This window comes from Tenrec ecaudatus, chromosome 8 (assembly GCF_050624435.1).
Source record: "Tenrec ecaudatus isolate mTenEca1 chromosome 8, mTenEca1.hap1, whole genome shotgun sequence".
Classification (NCBI taxonomy): Eukaryota; Metazoa; Chordata; class Mammalia; order Afrosoricida; family Tenrecidae; genus Tenrec; species Tenrec ecaudatus.
Window position 1 is genome coordinate 113,576,840 of NC_134537.1, and position 23,596 is coordinate 113,600,435.

At 43.0% G+C, this 23,596-nt stretch overlaps 1 protein-coding gene across 1 annotated transcript in view; it reads right to left on the reverse strand.

The window, feature by feature from the left end:
• DLC1 (DLC1 Rho GTPase activating protein) overlaps positions 1-23,596 on the reverse strand; it is a 458,236-nt gene that overhangs the window by 319,860 nt on the left and 114,780 nt on the right. Inside the window, exon 3 of the mRNA XM_075556747.1 lies at positions 12,222-12,371. Within this exon, the coding sequence (XP_075412862.1) occupies positions 12,222-12,371 (150 nt within the window). The remainder of the gene's footprint in view (positions 1-12,221; positions 12,372-23,596) is intronic.

Here is a 23,596-nt window from a genome sequence, read left to right on the forward strand (position 1 = left end):
AGAGTATTAGGTAATAGCAGCAATAGAGAATTAGTTAATAGTAGGAGTAGAGCATTAGGTAATAGCAGTCGTAGAGGATTAGGTAATAGCAGTAGTAGAGTATTAGGTAATAGCAGTCGTAGAGTATTAGGTAATTGCAGTAGTAGAGTATTAGGTAATAGCAGCAGTAGAGTATTAGGTAATAGCAGCAGTAGAGTATTAGGTAATAGCAGTAGTAGAGTATTAGGTAATAGCAGCAGTAGAGTATTAGGTAATAGCAGCAGTAGAGTATTAGGTAATAGCAGCAATAGAGAATTAGGTAATAGTAGGAGTAGAGAATTAGTAGTAACAAAAGTTTGGTTCCTTGAGACCACCCAGTGTCTCCAAAGGACAAAGGCTTGGTGATCTACTTCCTTAAACATGGTTGTGGTTGATGTTTGTCAGGGATGGTCAGACTCATAGGAATCCAATGTGCAAAACTACCTGTCTTAGTCTGGGTAGACTAGAGAAACAAATCGATGGACACACATTATGTATGTAAGGAAGAGGTTTATATACAAGAGCAATTGTACATTAAGAAAGCATCCCAACCCATTCCAGTTCAAGTCCATAAGTCTGATACTAGCCCATATGTCTGATACAAATCTATAAAGTCCTCTTCAGACTCATGAAACACATGCAATGAAGCCAAAGGCAGGATAATCACAAGCCAGTGGGTAGAAAGTCTTTGGGTCCAGTAGCGTTGTAAGCATCTCAGTGCTGGCAGGGGTCTCTCTGTGGCTTTTCCGGTTTCTGAGGTCTGGTTGCGTCCATGTGACTTGTCTTCTGCAATGTCTCCCAGGGAGTCAGAGAGAGAAAGGTTTCTCCTGCCTCCAAGGAGGAGTACCGGATTTCCCAGAATTCTCAGGAGAAGGCCATGCCCACAGAACTCTCATTGGCTATCTCCAGATTGACAGCCTAGTCTCCACCCCTACACTCTTAATCCTTAAATTGACACTGGATCAGGTGACTACCACACTGTCCAATGCTGCACCGTCCTCAAAATCACGGCCACCTCTGACCCTTGGGTGTTAGCCACTGTGTCAATCCAGCTTGTGGAGGGTCATTGTGTTTTTCACTGACCTTCTACTTTGCTAAACATAATGTCCCTCCTTCGCCAGGTACCAGTCCCTCTGGGTGGCACATCCAAAGACTTGCCATCTTTGCCTCCAAGGAGCAGTCTGGCTCTTCTTCTGCCAATCCCTGGTCCATTATTCTTGGGCATCATCGTTATCCAAATATCTTAGTTCTTCTTCGGTGTTTCTCATTCATTTTCTAACTTTCACATGCATGTGAGGCAATTAAACATACTATGACGTGGGTCAGGTATACCTTAGTCCTCAAAGTGACAGCTTTGCTTCTTAGCACTTAACTATCAATCTATCCTCCCCCTTTCTAATCCCGGTCTGTCCCCCTCCATTAGACATACATTTCACAAGAGCAGGAACTTCACTTGTCTCGTTCACTGCTTCATCTGCAGTACTCACAGTAATGTGGAGTTCATGAACAGGCTCATGAACTCTTTTATGAAAGAATATTTGGATTAACAGGTATTAATATTGCCACTTCTTTTGTGCTCACAAGAGAAGCTGCTTAATAGTTTCTACTATGAAATTATAAATCACCAATAATATCAAAACTTAATCTTCTCCAATTAGAAAGTGCAATAGATAATTGTAATGACAGTAAGCATAAAAAATGAATCAGTGTGTGAAATCTATAACTCGAATCAAATTTCTCATTTCCTACTGATTTCACAGAAGGAGCCATCTGTTCTTTTATATTTAAAAAAGATAAACAACATTATACTTGGGAAAATTATGGTTCATTAAAATTTCAAAATGAATCAGTATCAAATAGTTATAAGTACCAGGTAATTTATAAACACCAAATGGATAGCCATAAATAGAATGTGATTTTTAAGCCATTTATATCTGAAACATATATAACAGATATCTTTGCATTAATTTTGCCTTCCTGATTACAGCTTGACTAGGTGAATAAAAAGGTAACATTTTATTTTCTAAGCATACAATGCTTCTGAGGTTAAATGATAAATTTTAAAAATGGGTCACTTATTGTGTTTTTCTATTTTACAGGCAATATTTTCCAACTATTATTTGCTTCAGTGCTGCTCCCTAATCCCATGTGGAAGTAATTATTCTCATCACTTAATAAGTGAAATCAAGATACAAATATTTTTTAACAAGTCCTTTTTTGATCTTTTCTTTCCGCCCTTCTATATATATTAGAAGTATCAGCACTTGATTTATATAGTGGGGGTGAGGAGAAAGCTAGTGGGTAAACAGGTGTACTTATTCTTTTGCATTAAAAATATAGATATATTGATTGCTCTGCCTTCTCCTTCACCCAAGTTAGGGTGTGTCTACCCTCAGAAGCACTGGAGGCGGCGCGGTCACAAGTCGCGCTGCTAACCTCAAGGCAGATAAGAACTCTTGACACATGGAATCCAGGACAGATAACCCTCTCGGGAACAGTAATGGGAGTAGCGATACCACGAGGGTAGGAGGAAGGTGGGGGAAGAAAGGGGAGAAAAAGGGAACCGACTACAATAAGTTATGTATAACACTCCACCCTCACCCCAGGGGGACAAACAACCGAAATGTGGGTGAAGAAACAGTGATGGTGTAAGACAGCGGTTCTCAACCTGTGGGTCGCAACCCATTTAAGGGTTGAATGACCCTTTTACTGGGGTCACCCAATTCCTAACAATAGCAAAATTATAGTTATGAATTCGCAATGAAAATAATTTTATGTTTGAGGGGTAGCCACAACATGATGGACTGTATTAAAGGGTCGCAGCATGAGGAAGGTTGAGAACCAGCGATGTAAGACATGAAAACAATAATCTATAATTTGTCAAAGGTTCATGAGGGAGGGCAGGTTGGGGAGGGAGGGAAAAAGGGAGCTGATACCAAGGGCTCAAGTAGAAAGAAAATGTTTTGAAAAAGTTGATGGCAACATATGTAGAAATGCGTTTGATACAATTGATGTATGGATTGTTATAAGAGCTGTAAGAGCCCCTAATAAAGTGCTAAGAGTGATAGTCTAAGGAACTCACAGAGGCAGGTCTACTCTGTCCTGGGGGTTCTCTGCGAGTCGGCATTGACTTCATGGGAAGGAGCTTGTTTTTGCTCTTGTTGTTCGGTTCACTTCCACATAAGTTACACTCAGTAGCTCTCAGTCCTTCCCTTTCTTACTGTTGTGTGCCCAACTACGCGGTTAACAAGTCCCAAATTACCATTACAATTGCCACCAGCACCTTTGCCTTTTCACCAGACACTGTCCCACAAGGCTCCATTCATCACTCTGACTATATCGGTTGGTGGTTCAAACACAACTCCCAAGCCTGGGGAGGGCAGGCCTAGTGTCTGCTCCATGGTCCCAGCAATGGGGACATAAAGATCCCAGAGGATTCTCGTTTTGGTTAGGAATCCAGTGTGGGATGTGCTAAGGTAGGGTGAAGGCACAGCCCCACAGGGCTAATCGTGACCGAGAACACCTTTGATCGAGGCTACCAGAAGCAGAAGAGAAGCCCTCGTTTCCTTGCCTGCAGAGGAGGGTACCACGGGCAGAGTGAGACCTTGTTCAAGTGTGGGTAGTGAGCTAACGGTACATTTACAATTGCTGTTCCTGTGCAGTGGCTGGTCTCGGTCTCGGGGCTCTGTGGTGGTGGCGGGAGACCGGTAGGGTTACCCTGACTGGAAGCGGTACAGGGAGCGTTGATACGCTCTGCTGAGAAGGGGGTCAGGAAGGTGCTGGGGATCCACTGGTGAGTTTTAAGCCGAAAGTGACAGAATTCAAGCTAATGTTTTAGAAGAACCACCTGATGGAAGGATCATGAAGCGATGACCAAGAAATGAGAGGGGCGCACGTAGACTTGTGAGGAGATGAACCAGGAGCAACCAAGCAAGTGGTAAAAGTCAAGGAAGAGAGGATGGGCAGCCGGAGACCGAGGAGGTGCTACTGAAGATGCGAGGCAGGTGATGAGCCAGCCAGAGGGGCTGGGGAGAAAGGATGCAGCCACGGCTAAGTGAAGTCAAAGAGCGGGTACTCGGTGAAGTGAAGATTAACTCTTTACCTTTAATCAGAGGAATGCCTGTGTGTGTGCGTGTGTGCGCACCCGTGTGTGTGCGTGTGTGTGTGTGTGTGTGTGCTGGAGTGTCCCCAAAGGCCAGCCGGGGCACTCGCAGCTCTAAGGGAGCCGCCCACAGACAGACGGGCAGCGTACTAAAGCTCTTGGCTTTGTGCCCTAAAGGACACCGTCTGATCTGGAAATACGGCCTCAACACGTGCCGCCAGTGTTTCCTCAGTTCACGGCGAAGCTCGGCTTCATCACACCAAACTAAGTGATCGTTGAATGGATGATCCGAGACAGCTACCCAACAGAAGAAACATTGCCAACCAGTTGTACATTAAAAAAAATTCAAGTAAAATTAAAAAGAAAGGGGGCTGGTGGCGAGAAGTGAAGTAGCATCATACCTGCAAGGCCAAGGGAAATGCTTCTAACTGTTGGCCACTGAACAGAACAAGTGGCTCCCGGATCCTCCCTCTTCTCCCCGTACACACCGCAAAAGCGGGTTCTGCTCAAATGGATCCTTGCTGTGAGCACAGGAACTGCTCCCCGGGCCTTTCCTGCTGTGATCCTTTTGTGGAGCCGGTCGCCTGGCCTTTCTTTCCCAGTGCTGGGGGTTGCATTTGAACCACCAACCTCCAGGTTATTAGCTGAACACAAATTGCTTGTGCCATAACTGAGTTATTGAAAAGGTAGCTGGCAGAGAAGCTGCAGGAAGTGTCTGTGTCCCAGAGGCACGGGGAAGGCGCTAAGCGAAGGACAGGGAGTGTGACTTCGGTGGGAGGGGTGGGAACGAAGGCAGACATGCGATCAATCAGCTTTGATTGCCGACCACTCCAGCAGGTTGACAAGGAAGGGCAGACAAAAGGGAAACCGCACCTACAGCTCTTTGTAGGCGTCACACTGGGAGGTTCCTGTTCACGCCCTCCAAGAGAAGGAAGCAAGACTGCTTGCTTTGACAAGTACCAGAGTTCCACAGGATTGCGGTAAAACAGAAAAGATTTTTAAGTTACCTCGGGAAATAGGAGCTGGTCCGAGGAGACAGGAGAACGCTGTAGAATAGTGTTGGGAGGCCCAGGCAAAGGGAGCAAAGTGACACTGGCCATATACTTTCTAGACTTCTCCATGGGCTGGATGAAATGCCCCAGGAGAGAGGGTCAGTGTTGCCCAGATTACATGTCGACTCCAAGACCTCGACTGTAGGGAGCAAATGGACTGATTATCTGCCAAGGATATTTTGGTTCTGGGAATACCAGTAATCCCATTGTGGATAAATGATTCACATCTTCCAAACAAAACTCTTTGCCATTCAGTCAGTTCTGACTCATAACTTGGGGAGCCTTGTAAGACAGAGAATGAACATGAGCTTTGGAATGCAACAGATGTGAAAAAGCAAAGCTCATTTTTGCCATTCACCATCCTCAACGCTTCCAAAAGAAACTCCCTGCCGTGGAGCCAATTCCAACGGACAGCGACTCTTCAGGACATGGTAGAACTGCCTTGTGGGTTTCTGAGACTGCAACTCTAGACAAGAGTAGAAGGCCTCATGCTCTTCCCAAGGAACAACTGGTGGTTTCTAACTGCCGACCTTGCAGTTTTCAGTCCAACACTAGATTTCTCATTTTTTAATTGTTGAGAGGATAAAAATTGCATATGTTCAAAGGTTTATGCTCAGTAAATATGACTGTTTTCTTATTGACTACTCACACTATTCTGCGAGACTGGCTCCCATTAGCCAGCTTGCAAGGACAGGTATGCTGTGGGTATTTGGACAAGTTTTTGGAGTGCAGAAGCGGAAAGCAGATGTTCTCCTGTGGCCTGTGGTGAATTCACCAAGGTAGAGCCAACATGGAGGGTTCTATCTGCATATATTTTTATATTGTTACGTTTGTTCCTTCCCCCTTGCTAATTTCTTTTCCTTAGAGCAGTGGCTCTCAACCTGTGGGTTGTGACTCCTTTGGGGGGGGGGTTGAACGACCCTTTCATAGGGGTCCCCTAGGACCATCGGAAAACACCTATTTCCAATGGTCTTAGAAACCTAGACACCACTCCTCTATCCATCTCCAGGAGGGTCGCCCACATGCAGATACGCCCACCTATGAGTAGCCGGTGTGAAGACTGTTACCCATGCGGCACCATGCTTTAAGACAAAATTTCATTGAGTTGTCATTAGAAATAAGTGCATCTCAATATATAATTACATATTGTTTTGTGATTAATCACTATGCTTTCATTATGTTCAATTTGGAATAATGAACATACATCCTGCATATTTATATGATGATTCATAACAGTAGCAAAATGACAGTTATGAAGTAGCAACAAAAATAATTTTATGGTTGGGGGGTCACCCCAACATTGTATTAAACAGTATCAAAGAGTCGCAGCATTAGGAAGGATGAGAACCACTGACCTAGAGCCGCTCTTGATGACTGCAGCCTTTCATTGTTTATGTTACTGTTGTTAGTTGTTGTGCAGCCAGTGATTCACAGCGACCCCTGCACGACGGAAGGTGAACCTGCTGGGTCCTGCATTATTTCCACGATAGAGCGTATAAAGGTCTATTTGATTCACATGGTTTCATTGGCTAATTTTCAGAAGTCGATCACCAGAAATCCAAACTCACTGCCATCTGGTCAATGCTGACCCACAGTGACCCCCTGGGGGTTTCCAAGACTGAAACTCTGTACGGGGGGTAGGAAATCCAGGCTTTCTCTCTCAGAGCAGCTGTTGGTTTAGAACAGCCGACCACATGGACCACCGCCCAACACGTAACCACTACACCACCAAGACTTTGTTTGTTGTCCACTTTAGTCTGGAAGCCCCCCTAAAATCTCTTCAGCATCACAGCTGAATTGTTTATACTGTTAAACAGGTAGTGGCCGAGCAGGAATGGACAGGAAGCAAACCTGAGTCTGCCACGTGGAAGAGAAAACTGTGCTACGGAACCACCCTTGCACCTCCATTTCCATGGATTACACTCACTCAGTATCACATAGTCTAATAAAGTATCTCCAACCAAGGTCACCAGCTCATCTCTGATAGAGTGCAAAATGAAGCAGGCCGAGTGTTCTGCATTTGTGAGCATGTTTCTTGGTGGATGATCAAGGTCATAATCATACCATTACCATCTCTTAGCCCATGGCACAATGATCAAAAGGAATGGAAAGTGCCTGTGGAAAAACTGATCATGAGAGATGTTAAAATTAGCTTTCGAGCACCAAGAAATAAAGAACAAGCGATGACCTAGAAAGACAAAGACCCAAGGACAGTTTGAGGCTGGCAGCATATTCACCCTTTAGTCCCGTTCCTGATACAATGAGCGCACAGGAGTGTGGGGAAGAGAGGAACGAGAAAGGAGAGAATAATTGTTTTCAGATAATACCCGGGTGGCAATGTCCACCTTATTTAAAACCAAGAATTATGAACTAAGCTGCAGATTAAAAAGTCAGTGCACATGCAATTATTTGTGATTTTTTGGGGGGTGGTGCATCAAGACATTAGTATTCCTGCTGGAGGATTATGTTAAAGATGTTTTAGTTCATCTGGAAATGTTTCTTTAATATTTTCTGTACCTAGGGTATATATTAATGCAAACATTTGACTAACTTATTTTAGAAACCTTCTGCTTTTTCACTGACGTCTAGTTTACCAAGCATAGTGTTCTTTTTCAGGGACTGGTCTATCCTGATAATATGGCCAAAGTATACAGACAAAGTCTTGTCCTCATTGATTCTACAGACTACACCAGCTGTACTTTCTCAAAAAGGATTTGTTTGCTCATCTGGCAGTCAGTCTGTGATACCTTCAATATCCTTCACCAAATCATACAATTACATTAACTACACCATTTACAACTTCTTCAGTCTTCCTTACTCATTGTCCAGCGTTCATATTCATGAGTCAGTTGAAAATTCCATGGCTTGAGGTGAACACCCATGTGCTAACCTGACAACTTTACACTTGTGTTGTGCGGCCTGTTGGCTGAGCACAATACATATTTCATACGGTTCCTTGACTGCTGCTTCTGTGAGGGCTGATTGTGGGTCCAGGTAAAATGAAGTCCTTGGAAACTTTGATCTCTTCTCTGTTTATCCTTGAGTGGTCTAGTTGTGAGAAATGTTATTTTCTTCACACTGAGTTGTAATCCACTTTAAAGGCTGCCATCTCTGATCTTCATCAGTAAGTGCTTCAAGTAAGTCCCTTTTGCTTCCAACAGGCAAATTTTTGTCATCTAGGGGCTGCTAACGAACCCTCCTCCTATTCTGATGCCATATTATTCTTCCTACAGTCAGCTTCTACGATCATTTATTCAGCATATGGATTGAATAATATAGCGAAAGAATACAACCCTGAAACATACCTTTTCTGCTCACAAACCATGCACTATTCCCTTATCTTCTCCCAACAATTGCCTCTTTATGTGTGTACAGGTCCTACATGAACACAATCAACTCTTCTGGGACTGGGATTCTTTGCAATGTCATCCATAGTTTGCTATGCTCCACGCAGTTAAATGTCTCTATATACTCAGTACAAGACAAACATCTTTCTGGTATTCTCCGCTTTCAGCCAAGAACCACCTGATATCAGCAATCATAGCCTTTGTTCCACATCATTTTCTGCATCCAGTTTGCATTTTGGGCAGTGAGCTGTTGATGAACTGCTCCAATTGCTTCTGGATTATCTGTACCAAAATTTTATTTGCATGTTACGTCAGTGATACTGTTCAATAGTTTCCACAATCTTAGAAGGTATAATTATAGTTAAATTTTAAAATCAACAGGCATCTTAATTATGTATTTTTTTTTAAATTTCACCTTTACCATTCAGCAAACAATTATGCCTAACAGGTGAGGGTCATCTTGCCTTTTGAAATGGAGACAAAATCTTAGAGTTGGATTCAACAGAAACCTAGGTTGTGTCTTTTCTCCCCAATAAGAAACTTTGAGGAAAGCTGCCAGTGGAAGGAAAAGGGGTGAGCATAAACACATAAGAGGGCAAAGCGATTCAGTCTAGAAAACTTTTGAAGAGGAAAAAGAATCTCAGTTCTAAATTAAAAGTGAAAAAATATCAAGAATTCTATGCTGATAAATACTGTCATTGCTTATTTTAAAATGGTTTTCAAAAGGCGCATAAAGTTTCTATAGGGCCATTAAAGTCATCATTGGCTGTGAGTATACGTAAAAAAAAAACCAACTACATGTGAATAACAAAAAAAATCCTGACAATATCTGTGGTAGTTATATAATCCGTTGGCAACTTGAGAGGATTAAAAGTGAAGGGCTGGAGTTTGCCTGTCAATCAGGTCACAGCTTGACTTCATTTGGAGTCACTGAGGAGATAAACAGCTCGCTGGAGGCAGGACGCAGGCTCACTTCCTGGGAGACATTGCAGCTGACATGACACATGGAACTCCGAGTGCCCTGAGCTGAGGGAGTCACGTGGAGACCCCTGCCAGCGCTGAGATGCTTACACTGCCTCTGGATCCACAAGACTTCCCACCCACTGGCCTGTGATCTTCCTGCATTTGACGTCATGGCATGTGTTTGATGAGTCTGAAGAGGACTTTATAGATTGGTATTGGACATATGGGCTAATATTGAACTTATGGACTTGATCTGGACTGGGCTGGGATATTTTCTTAATATACAATTACTCTTTATATAAAGCTCTTTCTTATACATATATGAGTGCCAATGAATTGATTTCTCTACCCAAATTCACACAATATCCCTTCCTGTTGTCTTCAGAGAATGGTTTCTACTGTATTTTCTCTCTTTGGGTGCCCGTTACATCCAGGCTAACATTTAAAGTACAGCCCAGACCCTCTGGTGACCCTGGGAGAGAGTAATGGATTCTGGGAAGACTGGGAAGGTTGAAGATGACTTGCTTTCTGAGAAGACGTCTCTGAAAGAAGATATTTGAAATAAACTCTGAAGGATAAAGCATGACCCCACAGGTCTGGAACAGGGACGAAAATCTCACTGCTACTGAATTTCCAGGTTGAAGTACTTAATTTATACTTATCCGTCCCAAATTAAATTTTTGTTGTTGTGAAAGCTATCACATTTCTATTACTAGACAAGGTTCTATGGTGTTGAAGTTACGTGACTTGGCTTTAGACCAAGACTGCCAGATTTGCGTCGCAGATCTGGTCCAGCAGATTACGAAAGCATGCTCTTTGTGTCTTTTACTCATCTGGTAAATGTTGTGAAGCATAATTGTGATAACATATGTAAAGCATATTGAGCAGCATTTAAAATAGCTATCATGTTACTATGTTGACTTACATTAAAAATTCTTCTCTACAGTCAGAATAATTCTTTAGAACTTCAAAAATCAGCCGTGGGACTTATTAATGTCTTACTATCAAATCATAGAAGGGTAAGTTAAGAAATAGTGCTATAAAATCATAGAAATCTTTTATTAGATAAAAATATTCAGATGTCAAGTTACTGTTCCTTAGCAAACTCTCCATTTAGGTCTATGCACTTTTGAATACAGAGATTCAACTCTTTAAGTCTTCTCTGAAGAATTCTGTGCACTGTGGCTTACAGCATGTAAAAATGGACATTTTAGTATCCTCACGCAACTGAAATGATGCTCCTTCTAAATAGTAAGTATGTTAAGTGTATAGGTGCCCCTGGAATTGGTACCTTCCAAATTTTATTTTGACCCTGAAAATGTTAGAGTTCTACTTTCTCATCTCAAATACTCTTCGTATTTCACTGAGTGAATTTTAAAGCATTCTCAAGTTAATGGCATTTAAATTCCTGTATCATACTGGGTTAGTTTAACCAGAATCCATGAATATCCAAACATCTGTCCATGCCAAACAAAACAACCAAACTCACCATCGAGTCACTGCCAACACAGAGCAGCCCCGAAGGACAGGGTGCAACCATCCCTGTGAATTTCTGGGCTTCAAGAGGATTAGAAAGCCCAGTCTTTCTCCTACAGATCGACCGTGGGTGTGGACTGCTTTCCTTTCAGACTGCAGCCTAATGTGTAGCCAGGACAACGCCAGGGCTCCCAGCCATGCAACAAACCTATGCCATGAGGAGTTTTTCCACCATCCATATGGTTCACAGAGATGAAGATTAGAGATGCAAGTGGAGCCTCAGAAGAAAGGCCCATGGGTCTATTTCTGAGTAAATCAGACACCGGCAGCCCCTTGGAGGACAGTCCTATTCTGACACACCTGAGATCACCATCAGTTGAAACCAACCGAGAGCGATGGTGCTTGTTTGTTTGATTTACGTGTAATTCAAGTTTGTGAGACCCAGGAAATAAAATACTAAACGAGATGGACTTAGTACTTGCTAAGGAGAATTATATCATATCAAAGAACGTTGACAATGAGAATGACTACAGGATGTGCACACTAGAAAGAAGGGTGGTCTTTCTTCTGGTCTAAGTCGTGATGAGTACCGTATATACTCGTGTATAAGCTGAGTTTTTCAGGACAAAAAATGTGCTGAAAAACTTGGGTTCGGCTTATACACGGGTCAGTGGTACCACAGTGAGGTGTAACATCTCGCGGGTGTTTGCCGTTCCTCCGCTGTTCATTCAAAGCTCTGCTGACACTGCAGGGCTTTGAATGTTTGTTTACTCACATCTAACCAATCAGAGCCGTCCTATGACATGGATGGCTCCAATTCGCAGAAGCACCCGGAGTGATTCACTTACAACGGCAGCTGAACTGGTAAGAATGTGTCTGTGGCTGCGCTCCGTCTCTCCCCTCTGGTCTCTGTGTTATTCACATCCTGCATTTCCCACCCTAGGCTTATACTCGAGTCCATCTGTTTTTCTGGCTTCCCAGGTAATAATTAGGTACCTCGGCTTATACTCGGGTCAGCTTATATTCGAGTATATATGGTATTTGCTTTTGAATCACACACTTGTCCCGTGGACTCTCACAGGTGCGGAGAGTTAGATGAATGATCTTTGAAGGACACTATTGAAATCATGAATTGGTATGACTAAAGATGTTTCATTTTGATGTGGGGCTGAGTAAACGAATGAGATGCTCTGTGATGTGTGTGTGGGTGGGTTGGGGGGTTTGGGGGAGAGGGGCTGAGGGGGGGGGTTTGGGGAAGCTCACAGGCATATATCGCCGAGGGTTTGTCGGTGTGCTGGATGGGGAGGAGCTGGTGCTGAGAGCGTTCTCGATGTCCTGATCAAGTTGGTCCAGTTTCATAATCAGCAGCACCATGGAGTCCAGCCTCGCCCTAGCTCGATCTTCTCTTACTTCCTGAAAAACAGAAAATGTTGTTACCAAATCTGAAAGGCCATTTCTTCAAAAAAGAAAAAGTTCCCTGTTCTTCAATCTGATGAAAAAAGACACTGAATAATAGCCAGTCTTCTACTTAAAGAGGACGGGAGTGGGTGGTAAGGGGCGGGAGGAAGGGTGGGGAGCGGGTGGATGTTCTATTCTGTATCATCAATGGGCTCTTCATTGAGAAGATACTGACCTAGTGCCAGAAAAATATTTCACATTTTATCTTAGGAACCAAAATGCAAAGAGACTAAAGTATAGCACCAATGAGTCTGACAATACTTCACAATAAATTATTTTGGGGGAAATTTTTTTAATAGGAATCTCATTTTTCCAGCATATGAGTCAAGTCTTTATAATGAGCACTAATAAATGTCTGGAGTTAGAAACTGAGAGATGAGTGTGGGAGAATTGGAAGAATGTTTATGGATATGGAAAAGTGGACCACGAATCAAGTGAGGTAGGTTTTGAGTTTGTACCCTGTCCCATTTTCCTTGCCTGGGACCATTTGTTTACTTCTGCACTCCAAGATCAGTCACTGCCAATACTGCCACTCTTCCCCCCGGACCCCTTTCATATACTTTTGAAAAATGGCTTCATGAAACTATGGGTTTTCTTAACGGATGCTGATTACTTATTTGGGATTCTCTACAGTGTGCACATATGGATGTTTATCCAGTTCCTCTGACTCAATAACCTTATGTGTGTCAGCGAAGAACTCTGTGAGGTCTCCAATGGATGTTTTCTTGGAAGTGGATCCGCAGGCCTAGCTTTTTTAAATCATTTTATTAGGGACTCATACAAGTCTTATCACAATCCATACATACATCAATTGTGTAAAGCACATCTGTATATTCATTGCCCTCATCATCTCAAAACCTTTGCTCTCCACTTAAGTCCCTGGCATCAGCTCCTCATTTTTTCCCTTCCCTCCCTGCTCCCCTCTCCCTCGAGAACTCTTGATAATTTATACATTATTATTTTGTCAGATTTTACACTGTCCAATGTCTCCCTTCATCCATTTTTCTGTTGTCCGTTCCCAAGGTTGGAGATTATATGTAGATGCTTGTAATTGGTTCCCCCTTTCCACCCCACCCTCCTTCCACCCTCCCTGAGTCGCCACTCTCACCACTGGTCCTGAAGGGATCATCCATCCTGGATTTCTTGTGTTTCCAGTTCCTATCTGTACCAATATACATCGTCTGCTCTAGCCAGATTTGTAAGGTAGAATTGGGATCATGATAGTGGGTGGAGGGAGGAAGCATTTGGGAACTAGAGGAAAGTTGTATGTTTCAACATTGCTACACTGCACCCTGACTGGCTCCTCTCCTCCCCATGGCCCTTCCATAAGAGGGTGTCCAGTGACCTACAGCTGGGCTTTGGGTCTCCACTTTGCACTCTCCCTTATTCACAATATGATTTTTTGTTCTGATCCCTTCTACACCTCATGATCACACAAGCTGGTGTGCTTCTTGCATGTGGGCTTTATTGCTTCTGAGCTAGATGACCACTTGTTTACCTTCAAGCCTTTAAGACCCCAGACACTAAATTTTTTGATAGCTGGGCACCATCAGCTTTCTTCACCACATTTGCTTATGCACCCGCTTGGCCTTCAGCGATTGTGTTGGGAAGGTGAGCATCATGGAATGCACCAGGTCTTTCTTTTGTAGTGCCTCCGAAGAGACTTAAACCTCCACATTTTCAGTAAGCAGTAGATTGCATTAATTATGTTTTAACATCCAGGGACTCCACTTTTGCTCATGTAGCCTTTTTTTTCCTTCACTAGTTATTATACTCAGGTTCTCAGGGAGGGTATTGGGTTTCGAGTCGGGCTGCTAACCTGGTAATCATCAGGCTAGCAGTTCTAAATCATCAGCTGGTCTTCGGAAGAAAGATGAAAGCTTTCTGCTCAGGTAAAGATTTATGCTTTGAAACGTGCAGGGACATTCTACTTTCTTATACAGGGTTGCTATGTGTTAGAATCAACTTGAAGGCAATGTGAGTTATTATTCTTCAATGGTCAAATAAAATGAATTAGAGATAGTCTCAATTCCCTGTGCTGTGCAGGATATCAGGGATGTGTAGGATATTTGGTTATTAAAAAAACAAAACCAAACAAACAACAAAGGATCGCAGGAACCATAGTTAGGTATTCTGGAAGCAAAATCCACTCAGAGATGTAATGGACTGAGAACCATATCTTTGGAGACATGTCATCGCTTATGGTTCAGGCCAACCACATTAGCATAACACGCATCCACTCACTGCCCTTGGTTTGGTGGGGACTTGTAGTAACCCTGTGGGCCAAGGTAGAACTGCCTCCGTGGGTTTCCAAGACTGGAAGTCTTTGTGGGAGTAGAAAACCTATCATTTCTATCAGAACAGCTGGTGGTTTTGAACTACTGTCCTTCAGGATCTCAGCCTAACTCTTAGCGACTACACCCCCAGGTCTCTAGACATTACTATATAGTACTACTAATAAAAAGTAAACAAACTAAAAAGGGGAGGTGGCTGTAAGTGCAATTCTCAGGTTACACACGCCCAATTTAAAGACAATGCCTACTTGCTCTTTAAATGGGTTCTGTAGTGACCATCTAAGACAGGCATAGATCCAACATTTGAGATCACCATTTGAGCTGTTTCTTTGGGTCAGTTTCCAAAGGCCCACCAGAGGCAGGCGTGAAGGGAAGCGGAGGGTCAACGCAAGGAAAAAGGCTTGGGACTTCATTCAGCTCATCAGGTAGCAGTAGGAGGAATGTAGGCACAGCGGTACAGATCTTTACTCCACTAAATTTCCTGGTCATCATTTGGAGGAGCCCCAGAGAAGAGGAATGTGGGAAATACCTCTGACTCATCTAATTGTATAATTTTCAATATACTTAAATGTGAAACAGCTAGAACAGAGTGTTAGTCTCTCAGAGGCATGATCTTTCAGACGTCAAGACAATTAGTTTATTACATTAAGTTGGCCAACGAATCAATCAGTTAAACTAACATTTGATAATTTATTTGGATAAGCTGATCTTATGTTTGGCCTGTTTCCACAGAGACAGACTGACTTTGAGAATAAAATATTCATTTTGGTCGATGTTAATTCCTTTATAATACACTGTCAGTGGTACTTCCATTTTCCTCCAGTCTCAAGCGTTCTGTGAGACCCTGACAGGCTAGTGGAATTATATGTTTGTTATCATAACATTCTATTATGCCTAGTAAGGTCCATGATGAAAAAAACCCAAATATTACATCTAAGAATAATATCAGCTGGTTAAACACTGCGACGTTGTGTGTAATACAAACAAACAAACAAACACCTAAAACCACAAAAAATACCAAACTGCCACCTCTGGGTCCATTACCACTCATAGCAACCTTATAAAGGGTTGACGGGGCTGGTGGATTTAACCACCTCGCTTGGGGTTAACAACCCAGAACTTCCCAGAGAGTGCAACCAGGGCTCCTTGTGCTCCACAGTCCCACTAATAACATGTGAGCATGATAAAAAGGGAGGTGGTGAGAGGTGCAACCCCCAGGTTGCAAACACCCAATTTACAGACAATGCCTACCTGCCTTTTGAACTGGTTCTGTACTGGCTAACTGAGACAGGAACATGTCTATAATCTGGCAGATTTGGCACAGTAACTAGATTGGAAAGATTATGGGCTGAAGACCTGGAATGGGAAGACCTGATGCTTTTTGTTGCTGTTGTAAGTGTCATTGGGTTGGAAGTCCCTCATAGCGACCGTATGCACAACAGAACGGAACACTCCCTGTCTTGCACCGTCCTCAAGGTTATGTTTGAGCCCATTGCTGCATTCGCTCTATCAGCCCATCTTGTTGGGCAGCTTCCTTTCTTGCCGTCCCTCCACTCTACCAAGCACACGGTCCTTTCCCAAGCACATGCATGGCAGTCTCTTCTGAAAACATGTCCAAAGTCCGAGAGACAAAGCCTTGCCATAATTTTGACTAGCCTTTTTCTAAGATAGGTTTATTCTTCTTGAAGTCTACAGTACTTTCAATATTCTTTGCCAAAACTAATTTAAATGCACAATTCAAAGTGGCCTAGTGAGCCCTCTCAGGACCTTGAGGGGTGAGATTCGATTATTGGTAGGATTACAGGAGGACCACACGTATCAAAAGTCCCCTAAGAGGCATCCATCTTCAGGTGGAGCAGCATGGGTTGGGATGGTACTTAAATCTAAAGGTAAGAGATTTGGGGGTTATGCAATGCCCTTCTTCTGTAAGATGGAGATTAGATTTTTCATAAGGCTACAACCCACCATTTCCCTGTTTCAGGTGTCATACGGGTTCACCTTAACATTCAAAGTTGACTCTGGTCTGGCGCTGCTTTCTGGGCCATGATGGAACTGGGTGGCACCAGTTTGAAGTCTGATAAGTTCATAAAGACACTCTTAGGAACGGGTCTCCTCGCCCCAGGCCTTCTTGTATGTTGGAAGCCTGGGAATACCAGGATATCATTTAAACTTCAGAACTTGGTCATATTCAAGAATGAAATATTCTAGACTATTCCATTCAATTCTCTCCTAAATATTTCCAAAAATTGAAAAAAAAAGACTGAATTGAAGACTCAGTATCATTTTAATGGTGCCTTCAAAGTGTTTGGCTGTAGTACTTCCTTTTAAACCCAAATATGCTTCATACGGGGACCTTCTTTGCATCTCTATATCCACGTGCGGTTTTGTAGGCTTGTCTTTAATGTCTCAGTTGTAGAATTCTCAAGCACAGAGATGATATGTTTTTGTTGCTTTGATTGCCCATGCAATAAGTTTAAGAAATAAAAATAATGAAATCAATAGCAGTCAGTGAAATAACAACCCCTTAAAGCCTTAGAAAATCCATCTTGCTCTTTTTCCAGGTTCTAAAACACCGTTGGAGGAAAGCAGCAGAGTCTGCAGACACCCCAGACCCAGCAGCGGGAGTCTCCAAAGCAATCTGTCTTTGAATTAACTGCTGAGATTGTGTTTTTAAAATATCCCCCAGATCCAGGGGCTGAGCATCAAGTAATTTCAAATGATCTGCCAAAAGGAATAAAACCAAACAGCTTTGCTCCACAACATTCCTTTAAATAAACAAGTCTATTTCTCTGCCCCTTTCTCTGTGAGCATTTCCGTATTCATCACCTCTTACCTGAGGCCGAGAGTGCCAAGTACACAGACTGCTACCGCACATTTGAAAAAGGCACAGAACCCCACAAAACAGAGTAACTACAAGTACACAGACTGCTACCGCACATTTGAAAAAGGCACAGAACCCCACAAAGCAGAGTAACTACAAACCCAATACTTTGGATAAATATTATTGGCCTTGTTTTTAAAGACCCAGTCTTAATATTTCACAAAGTTCTAGCCTTTCATATGTCTGTGGCTAAATTCCAGCAAATTGCTCACTCCTGAAAGCAGAGCAGAGCACTTACAGGCTTTGGCAAGGGTGGGAGACTCCCTTTCATGCTGTTAGTCCATGAAGAAGAACCTCTTAATACTCGAAGCCTGCCTATTAATACAGCTTTTGATCTTTCAGTAATTTCATGTACTTAAGTTGATGCCAAAATGTTAGATTTTCCTCTCTCCCACCTCTCCTTCAATGGACAGTGTTTTGAGCCAAACACTATTCAGAGGATAAATATCATGAAAGAACAAGATCAATAAGGTCCAACTTCCTGGATTTTAGAGTCCATCATTGGAAAACAAAAATTGCAAGAAAATGATTTCATAAATAAGATAGTTTCAGATAGGGTAAGAACAATATGACACTATCTAGATAAAATAGGCGGGATAAACCATCCAGAGGAGAAAACAACAAGACCGATGGTTCCAGAGGGACATGAGTGAGGGGGAGGTAGGGAAAAGAAGTTGGTGTTAACAGTCCTAGGGACAAGGGAACAGCAAGTAATCTAAAATCAATGGTGAGGAGGGTGTAAGAAGCCTGGTAGGGCTTGATCAAGGGCAATGTAACCAAGAGGAATTACTGAAACCCAAATGAAGGCTGAACATTATAGTGGGACAAGAAAAGTAAATGTAGGAAGGAACTAGGAGGCAAAGGGCATTTATAAAGGTCTAAATAATGGCATTTGCATATATATATTTTATATATATTATATATAATGATGAGGAAATAGATGTATGTACATATATTTATAGGTTTAGTATTAAAGTAGCTGATGAACATTGGGCCTCTACTCAAGTACTCCCTCCATGCAAGAACACTGTCATTCCATGATGCTCACCTTCCCAATATGATCGCTGAAGATAAAGCTGGTGCATAAGCAAATGTGGTAAAGAAAGCTGATGCCCAGCTGTAAAAAGCTATAACATCTGGGGTCTTAAAGGCTTGAAGATAAACAAGCGGCTATCTAGCTCAGAAGCAACAAAGTCCACATGGAAGAAGCACACCAGCCTGCATAATCATGAGGTATCGACAGGATCAGGTATCAGGCATCAAAGACCCAGAACAGAAAATCATTTCATTGTGAATGAGGGGGAGTGTGGAGTGGAGACCAAAATCCATCTGTAGGCAATTGGACTTCCCTTTTCAGAAGGGTTGTGGGGAGGAGACGAGCCAGTCAGGGTGCAGTGTAGCACTAATGAAACATACAACTTTCCTCTAGTTCTTTAATGCTTCCCCCCAACCCCCAATATCATGATCCCAATTCTACCTTACAAATCAGGATAGACCAGAGTATAGATAAGGACTGGAAACACAGGCAATCCAGGACAGATAAACCCCTCAGGACCAATATTGCGAGTGGCCATACCGGGAGGGTAAGGGGAAGGTAGGGGGAGATACGGGGAACTGATTACAATGATCTATATATAACCTCTCCCAGGGGGATAGACAACAGAAAAGGGGGTGAAGGGAGACATTAGTCGGTCTAAGACATGAAAATATCATAATAATTTATGAATTATGAAGGATTCATGAGGGAGGGAAGAAGGGTGGGAGATGGAGGGGAAAAATGAGAAGCTGATATCAAGGGCTAAAGAAGAAAGAAATTGTTTTAAAAATGATGATGGCAACAAATGTAGAAATGTGCTTGACACAATAGATGAATATATGGATTATGATAAGAGTTGTACAAGCCCCCAAACAAGGATTTTTAAAAGAACATTATGACCATATGACAATTGTAACAACACTATGACAAGAATGATGTGAAGTACAGTAACTGCACGACAATGTCCCACGTTCTATAGCACAGTCAGAGAAGTGCTCTGGAGAAGCACCTATCAAGGCCATTAGTAAGGGCCATTGAGATCCTGGGCACAGCGCAGAGAACAGAGGGGAGAGAAGGAGGGGCAAGGGGAAAGGTGTGAGAGCGGGAAGAAGAACAGGAAGAGCAGCAACATGTGGGCAGAGAGATCCAAGCAGAGTGCAGAATGTGAGGCGGAAATGAACGTGAAGAATATAAGGACCAGGAAAAGGGACAGGGCAAATGAAGGAGGGAGGGGAGGAAGGAGAGAGGAGAGAACTAGGTGAAAATGAGCCAGATATTAATAGAATCCCAAACATATTTTGTTTAGAAAATGAGTAAGAGGTAAAATTTATATTTGGGCAATGGGAGAAACTGACAGGACACAAGCAAAGGTGTGATAAGATCTCACTATCAACAGAAAGGTAGCTGATTTTTAAACACTAGTGCCCTCAATGCACACCAGGGTTTAATGTTTTTGGACACCTAACATAAGGTATAGCCACCCATCAAGATTATTCTTCTAGGACAAATCATACTCCTTTTTCTAAAAAAAAAAAAAAAAAAAAAGCGAATCTCTGACTTGAACCCATATTATACGGATTATCAAGGAGCAAAGGTAACTTTATAATAAGGCCCTGTATATTTTGAGATCAAAGTGAAAAATAATGACCAGTTTGGGAAACATATTTCTTAGAACTAGCAGGTGGGTGGGCAGTGACATGTTGGCAAATGTTTAGCAACTAGATTAAAAGAACAAAACCCAAGCAGATATGACATGTAGCACTTGTTGAATTCTGTGATGCAGACACTCCCACATCGGATTTTAAGGTGCCAGCTAGGCATCATTGCATGAAGACTTAGACAGAAACGTCCACAGCTGATTCCTGCAGGCTTCTAGGAATGAGGGGCACACGGTGACGCGACTGGGAGGTGACATCAAGGAGTATGACAAGAAAAAACGTTACTATTTGACTGCAGTAGAAATCTTAATAGCTAAACCATTGATTGGGACTATGATTACTCTAATACCTTATTGAAATAATGGATTTATTTATCGAAATCAAAGATGTCATTTATTTTCCTCAACTGTAACTCTTGTTGCTTGGTTTGCCAGTTACAGCTTGGTGGCGATTTGGTTCGTTGAAGGTGACCTGCAGTTTGGCCGAGAAGGAAGACCTAGCTATCCCCTTGATGTGACCTAGCACGTGTAATCATCGGAAGAGTGAGATCTACTAGGGGCAGCGCTCCAGCTGTACTTCCTCCAAGACCAATTTGTTAGTTTTCTTCCAGCAGTCCAGGGTCCTTCCATCTCCCTTCTTTAATCATTTCTTATACGACACGTTTTCAAGGCTTCATTCATTAGGTTCACCTATCCCTGGAGAAGACGCTCTTCTGTTAACCACCCCATTGAAGGTTGTGGCCCAACCTCTGCTATTATGCTACATATTTCTGCCCAGGCCCATGTCTAGAAGTACTTCTCCATGCTCTGCGTCTCCTTTTCATTACAGCCTAAGAAATAATTGCCTGTTTAGAACACGAGTGATTTATTCTCACTGGGTCGGCCACAAGGTGCTTTTTCAATGAGGAAAAACCACGTAGCTGACTGTGAGCTGAACTTGAGTCCAGGGTGGATGTATGTCTGTTTTCCCCAGGATGGGCCTCTGTAGCGATAGAAACAGAAACATCCTGTTGTCTTGAGACTGTACCCAGCTGTTGTCTAAGCACAGATGATATACGTGGCTTCCGCGGAAGACATTTCCGGTGGTCTCCCCAGAGAAACACTATCTAGGTCGGTAGATAGTTAGTCAAATTAAGAGAACTCTCCACTCCCACCCATGGCCATTTGATTTGCTGTCAAAAGCCTCAGAAGGACAAGCCACCCAGGGGTCATGGAAAAGTCTGAGAGATGCTCCTGCTTTACTCCCAGGGCGATTCAGCCCCCAGGCTGAGAAGTTCCTTTGATCATGGCATCTGGGGAGGGTCCTCGGGGTTCCACAGAGAGCCCTTCTCTCCAGGAAGTCTTTGACTTGGTAAGGCTTGAGCAACAGGAAACTCTGCCAGCCTCCTTTTCTTCCATTTGGGGGAGTGAATCTCCATCCTCCCCTTTCTTCAAATGCTATTCTTAAGTCAACAGCACAAAACACAGCAAAGTCACAACTGGCTGGGGAGGAAGTGAAAGTTACTGGACGTTTCACAGGCTGGGCAAAGATGCAGTCTAAAGAGATGGGTGTCTCCCTTGAGATACACAGGGTCTGTTTGCCTCATGCCAGCCCTTGGGAGAGAACCACAAGCCAAACAAAGCTGGTACGACCCCCGGAGTGGACGTTGAGTTAAGCAACTGCAGAGTTGCCTCAGTGATCTGCCTGTCAGTGAGCCGCCACATCGGAGAGAGGGTTATAATAAATGAAAGTCTGGGCCAGGAACAGAGCTAAGATTTCCCGATTCTTAATTCAAGGTTCTGGCCCCTGCACTGTCTTCCATTTCATGTGATGTGCATTTTACTGAGGATTCTCAGATGGTAATAGTCCTCGTTTGACCGTGAAAGAAAGGGACCTTTTAGCAAATGAGTTGGCTCAACTGTATTCTGAATTATTTGATCCACAGCCAGCTGGACTAGTATGAGATCTCATAGTAGTGTTATACATTTCATTTGACAATAAATTCCTCTCTAGACTTCTCTTCCTTAAAATAATATCCTGTTTAAAGAACCAGAAAGTTATTTAAATCTTTTTATCCCCTTCAGAAGCAGTGAAAATTTCCAACCCAATTGACAATCGGAAGTTAAAAGATAATGTAATTATTTTACGACAGAATTATTTTAGGCCAGCTGAGTAAATTAGCTGTAGCTGATGTCCTGCTGCCTTTAGACATGCAACTGATGTAAACTAGGTGGGAAAACAAAACAGCAAGCCAGTAACCAGCTCCTCTTTGCCAGACGTACTTGGCTCCATTCCAGCTTCTTAGTGTTAACACATTGCGTGTGAAATTAAGAATAGCAGAAGCCAATGATCTTGTGGACAATGACGAACAATATCCGTATATGAAGTTGCTGCATGGAATCTCTTAACTAAAACATTCACCAAGGAAGGTAGCTTTCCTTTGTTTCTGTAAGCTTCCTAATTTTCCCTTTTCATTTAGGAAGCACGGTAAAGACAAGAGGTCTCTCTCTCCTCTCCTAGATTTTTAAACTCCAACAAGGGTTCAAACCGAGCACTTCTTAGTTGGGACTTGTGTCAATTGCTCACACAGTTTCATAAATACTTTCAAAGAACATTTATGCAGCTGGGGTTCTGAACTGCTCAGAAATGGCAGGTGTGAAGTGGGGAGAGCGTTGTGTGGGCCGTGCTTTTGTCCTGTCCCAGGGAAATCTGGGGACTACTTCCTCCACTCACTTCAACGACTTTGGGGCCTTGGAGGCAGTGTCCACTTACATAATTAGGTAGACGTTCTAACTTGATTCTTCACTCGAAGTCTCAATTTACAAATTCGTGCTAAGGGTCCCCTATTACTTCCCAACACAAGATCAGCCTCTCTCAGTTCAGCATTTGTTTTGTGTCATCTTGCCTAGGGAGTATTGACAAAACCTTCATGATTTTTTTCCCCTCCACCATTTTCAGAAATCTTTGCTTCTGCTCCATCTACAAAGGAGATAGGGCTGGATCTGAGAACAAGAGAGACATCCCGATTTAATACGAAAGTCCTAAAGCTTCTCAGATATGGTGGGCTTTTCTTAGAGGATTGTAACAGAAATCACAAGTAAGAATGTATTCATAACAATATACCACTGAGCTCTGGGGCAGGCCGGGCGTGGGGCCCAGGCAGGGGCGGTTGCAGGCGCCTCCGCTGTCCGCGGGGCAGGATCATTCCGGGCCGCAGGTGACCCGGCCGGCAGAAGCGTGGGCACAGCCCCTCCCGGAACGCCGAGCTGCCACCATGACAGAAAACTCAGATGGCACAGATCTCGGCACGGACACGGACAGATGGGAGCTGA